Here is a 5,600-nt window from a genome sequence, read left to right on the forward strand (position 1 = left end):
GGTGAGGGCGTGGAATCGAGTGCGTGATGGCTGGCTCTGTCAACAGCTCACTGCACCGTGGCTGGGCTGGGATGGCAGCGATTGCAAGTTTACGCGTACGAGACGGAGCACCAGCTGCGCAGCGATGAGACTGTGGCCCACAACCTCTTGCAGCGTTTTGAGCGCGCCGTCGAGGTTGGGTTGTACATCCTCACTGCCACTAGCCATCCTTTGCATTGTCCCCCGAACGCCATCATGAGCATCATCATCTTGAGTTTCTGACCTCAGCGTGCCTCATGGCTTTCGACCTCTGCGTGCCGCATGGCTCGTAGACTCGCAGCACGGCCGAGGATGACGATGAACTACAGCGCTACACCCAGGCAGACGTAAACAGGTGTGCCACTTTCTCTCACCTTGCTTCTCACTCCTCCGGCTTTCTCATTTGTCAAGTCACATTTGGCATTGGGCCCGTCTTGATGACGATCACCGGATGGTAGTGTGCGTCAGCGGCTCGAAGAAGCCCTCCGCGACGCCTTACGCGCCCTGGCTCGTCGACAACGCCAACGCGCTCGCGAACGACTTTTGGCCCCGACCGGCTCCGCAGCAGCCGCAACAGCCACACCAGAGTATGCATTCGGTCTCGCCTGTCAACCACACGAGCCCCTCCAATCTAGGCGGGTCCTTCTGCCTCCGCCTTCTCGCAACCTGTTGATCCATCATCATGGCCTGCGCGTTCATCCGCCACGCAGGGACGGGGAGGCCATGCTGCGCTCCAAGTTAGCAAGGGCTCAGGCCATGATGGGCGCACACCTGGAAGCCGACCAGGCAACTCACGAACATGTGGCCGTCGCCAACGAAGCCCTCGCAAGCATCAACGCCACCCTTGGCATCGTCGTCGGCAGCACCAAAAGCAGTGCCAAACTATCGCATCAGTTGCAGGTGAGAGACTCTGTGGTCGCCATGGCGTGTGCCTATACAATAGCTCACTAACATGTCTTGTCTCGTTCTCATCAGCACGAACACCGCAAGAACCAGCTCTACATCTTTGCCGGCTTTTCCATCTTCCTCCTCACCATCATGTACATTCTCTTCAAACGCCTTTCCTTTGTCGCTCTGCTCGGAGCCCTCGCCATTGCTCTATTACTCCTCGTTTATGTTTACATCTATCTGCTCTGCTTTCGCGCACGGCGCTGAAGGGCACCCGCTCGACGCGTTGCTTTCTCCCATCGTTCTTTCTTTCCAGAGTATTTTTCGATTGTTCCAAGCATTGTTCTTTTTCGACGTGTTGTGCTCTTGCTCCCTGAGGGAGGTCGTTTTGGCCTGCGCGAAATGGATAGCCTGATCAAGCCATGGAACAAGCAGGCGTGGTGATCAAAAAAAAAAAAAAAATCACAAAGGTTTGGCCACCCAGCACATTCCCTTCTCTTACAATGGCCACATGCGCCGCTTCACCTCGATGTACCCAACATGCATGCCACTGAGATGGCAACGAGACAGATGGCAAGTCAAAACTACAGATTCGATTAGTCATGTTCATAACAGCACTACCACAACACAAGAACACCAGGCACCAATAAAATTGAGAAAATGTGCGCAATGCGCAACAGAAGAGGTCAAAGGGGCATAAAAATAATTTCTCCGCGGCCACGTAACTGGCCACCGTATCGCGCACGGGGTTCGAGAAGAGGTAACCGAATGAAGGCCAAGGGCCAAAAGCAAATGCAGATAAGAAAATCTGTACGTGAGTGCATGTGTGTGTGTGTGTGCGCGCGTGACGGGAGGAAAAGGGCAAAAAAATACGCAAGAGCCAAAAACTAAAAGTGAGCAGCACGCATAAAAATAACGAGAAAGGGACAGGATCGCCTTGGCATCAAGGCATGCATGGCACTCAAGCTCACATCAGCAACATGACCCCGTTGCTGGCCCTTTGCATTCAAGGCATATTTCAACCACGCTCAAGATAAAGAATAAAGGCACCACCCTCGGGGTGTGATCAAGTCGCCAGGACCGGCAAACTTGAAAAGAACAAGAAAAACGAAGGTAAACAATCAGTACTGTCTCGATGCCCTGGCAGCCTGGCTGCTGACAGAGAGCAACGATGAACAGACATGGCGGCCAGGCTTTGTGGTGGCTGCCAAGTCAAACCCCATGTAGGTCTCATGAAAAGTGTGATGAGCTCGGGGGGTGGGAGATGCTGCTTGCCTGCGTCGTGGTCGGATGATGAGCAAGCATGGTCTGTGGGTTCATGCCAGACAGCATGGCCGCTAATTGGGCGAGACCTGCCGCTTGACCAGCAGCGGCAGGCGCGGGTTGCTGTGCTGGCTGCTGGGCCATAGCAGCCATATTGAGCATCATGGCCATGCTGGGCATCATGCCGGGCAGAGCTCCCATGGCCTGAACGTCTGGCATCCCATGAAAGCCAGCCATTCCAGCCATACCAGCCATGTGACCCAAGCTTGCCGACGCCATGCTGTTCAACATCAGGGCAGCCATGGGCCCCATGTTTGACAATGAACTCATAGCTGCACCTGGCAGGGCTTGGCCCATGTTGGCCTGGAGCATTTGCATCATAAATGGAGAGATTGCAGACGGGAAATTTTCGCCCCGAGCGGTCGCTGCAGCCGCCATGGCGGCCGTAGGGTGTTGCCAGGCCGAGTTCAAGGCCGCCGGAAAAAAATTGGTCATGGCCGGGGTCAATGGGCCGGTGGGATTCATCACCAATGGCTCTGAGAGGTGAGGCTTTGTGCCGAGTCGCTGACTGGCAGCCAATATAGCAGATGGACCGGATGCTTGGAGGGGTGTTGGCGGCACACCGGAATCCTCGTCCTGATCCAGGCGCGAGGCTTCGCGAGAACGAAATCTTCGGCTTGCCAAGAGTTCCTGCACACGCAAAAGGACAAGGTGAACAAACTTCAAGACTCAAGACTATCCAAAACAGCTGACTTTGTAATGAATATCGGCAGAGCATGTGGCAGGCCAGCAAACGAAAATAGTTGAGCCGGACGTACCTGGTTCAGCTTGAGTTGGGACCGTTCCCACTCGATACGGCGGAACAACTCGGCCTCTTCCATCTGAAGCCGCTGGATGTATTCGGCTGCATATGAAAGGATGATGGCATTGGACGCTTTGCTCTTGGAAATGTCCGGAATCATGGATTGCAAAAGCTGAAACTGCGAATTGAGGTGAGCGCGGCGGCGCTGTTCTGCATGGCGGTGCTCCTCTCGCCGTCCCGCTGGACGAGGAGAGCGTCCATGAGGAGAGTAGCACGCCTCACTCTTGCTCTGCTTGCAAGGCGGCTCGGAGGTCGCATCGTTTGGCTCGAAATCGCTCATCCCATCGGAGCTCTCGCGGCCGTGGCAGTCATCTTCGTTAATGCCAGTGTCATCAGAATGGACATCATCGCCGTGATCGTCGCCACAATCGTCGTCGTCAACCGTCTCGCCTTTAACAACCTCAATCCCACTTGCCTGTTCGCCAGCTGGGACCATGTCGCCGTCGCTGTCCTCATCACTGATTGCGTTTTGCTTGTCGTCACTCGAATGCTTGTTGTCCTCCATACCGGCATCTTTCGCGTCAGAGCCATGCCGACGCAAGTGGTGGTCATTGTCTTGGCTATTGCCGGTGTCTGGACTGCCATGGTCTCGGGATGAATCACGAAGAGGGTGGTTATCGCTGTCGGCACTTGTTTTGCTAGACTTGGCAGAGTTGCCGTGTCCGGGCACTGGTGGACGTACACTCTTGTGTTTGCGTTTGGCACGCTGAAGGGCTTCAGGTTGAGTATCTTTTTGCTTGTCCTGATGCTCGGCAGGTACCTCGTCTTCCACAAGGCGTTCATCTTGCTTCTCAGTCGCTCCGTCGTCATTGGTGTCGACGTCACTGTCCTGAGGCGGCTCGCTATGTTTGCTCACATGGCGGCCCGCACGTGATGGCGTCTCCCCATCCCGAGTCACGTTGTTCGCCCGAGAAGAATGTTGTTCGTCTCGAGCTGTCGACGAGTCTTTGGTGGAGGGACCTGTCGGGGCAAGCGGCAATGCAGGGCTTCGAGTCCTCCGATTAACTGAGGCTCTGGCGCGGCTTTTCGCGGACCGGCGCCGATCGGCCATCCCAGTGGACAAATGGCGCCGGATGCCCAGAGAGGGAATCAAGAGCCCAATTGTCACGAAAATTCGAGTCCGATAGGCTAGATTGTGGGTCTCAAAGTTCCAAGCCGCAATGGCCGTGAACGGGTCCAATTTGCCAATGGCAGAGGCGGCAGGGTGCAGATCAGATCTTGCTGGGCGTGTAACTGGGCCGACGTGAATCCAGCGAACCGGGATGTTGTTCAGAATGAGAAACGGAGGATGTAGACGGGAAGCGACACAAAGGTGATGCAATCGGCAATGAATCGTTCAATCGCTTGCTTCGGCTCGAGCATCGGCCGCAACACTGATGAATCTACCAACATGGCGCGAGACGAAAGCAAGGGACAGGCGGCATTGGCGGAAGGGCGAACGGGGATGAGCGGCCAGTTGCCAAAGCCAAACACACATGGGTACACAAACAAAAAGGTATGGACGAAGGTGTGACAAGAAGCGAGTCAAGCAAGGCAGTACGACGCAGACCACAAGAACAAGCAAAGGCATCCACGCGACGAGGGATCTCAAGGCTCTGTTGTATGTGCATGGAGTCAAGAACGTGTGTGCGGGTGTCTGCGCATGCTTGCTCACAAGATCGTCAAGCAAGGTTTTTGGGGAAAAGAGGGTGGAGTGGATAGAGGCGAAGGGTCAAGCTGACTCAACTTACAAGAGATGTGAGAGGCAGCTTTTGTTGCATAAGGAAATGGAAACTGTAGTTGCGGATGCGAGTGCGGGTGCGGATGTCGGCGGTGTTGTGGGAGCACGAGGACGAAGAGGATCACGGGATCAATGGTGTTGGAACAAGAGTACCGGCTGCAGTACACCAACGACGCAAATGACGAAGATCAGGTGCAAGAGGGTGTTGCATCAAAACAAGGAAACAGAAGAAGGCGGAAGGAGAAGCCGTTGGAGGTGTGTGTCGGAGTGCGCAATGTGTATGAGAGAGCGAGCAGGGGCGGGAAGTGTGTAAAGCGTGATGCTGTGCGATGGCGGTGGCTGTGGCGGTGGTGGTAAGAGGGAACGCAGCAGGCATCAAACACAACCATGTCCCTTGGCACCCAAGTCAGACTGGTGTGTGGGTTGAAAGTCAAACGTCAAAAAGAAAGCTCAGACGCGCCGAGAATGGCAGCCAGTGACCACGCAGTCGTGCAAGTACACGGTCATGCGATCGGGTCTGGCTCGCTGCCAAAACGCGCTGTGATTGTGATGGTGTTTTGTTTGGAATCCCACAAGAGGCGTCATCCGTCCACAAGTTGACAGCTTTGTATCAATGGTTTCAACGCAACATCACAACGGCAGCAAAGGATAAACTACAACGCGAGATGAATCAAAGCCCAGCCAGCAAGCCTGACCGCAAGCGGGTTGTGGCATGTAGGGAGCACGGGGCGAGATGTATTCGGTTGGGGATGTTGGGGCACAGGGCACTTGAAGGCACCCGGTACACGAATGAAAAAGGCAGGTTGACGAGCAAAAGGAAATGAAATGAGAGAGGAAAGAGAGAGAAAG

The 5,600-nt window shown here is 54.9% G+C and overlaps 1 protein-coding gene across 1 annotated transcript in view; it reads left to right on the top strand.

Moving 5' to 3' along the window:
• Window positions 1–1,173, top strand: part of MONBRDRAFT_29943 (uncharacterized protein) — a gene marked incomplete at both ends in the record, with an annotated part of 1,483 nt that extends 310 nt beyond the window's left edge. The window contains 4 exons of the mRNA XM_001750362.1: window positions 79–174; window positions 312–373; window positions 477–918; window positions 994–1,173. Of these exons, the coding sequence (XP_001750414.1) occupies window positions 79–174; window positions 312–373; window positions 477–918; window positions 994–1,173 (780 nt within the window). The remainder of the gene's footprint in view (window positions 1–78; window positions 175–311; window positions 374–476; window positions 919–993) is intronic.
• Window positions 1,174–5,600: the final 4,427 nt, after the last annotated feature.

Source organism: Monosiga brevicollis, genomic scaffold (assembly GCF_000002865.3).
Source record: "Monosiga brevicollis MX1 MONBRscaffold_40 genomic scaffold, whole genome shotgun sequence".
NCBI classification, from domain to species: domain Eukaryota; class Choanoflagellata; order Craspedida; family Salpingoecidae; genus Monosiga; species Monosiga brevicollis.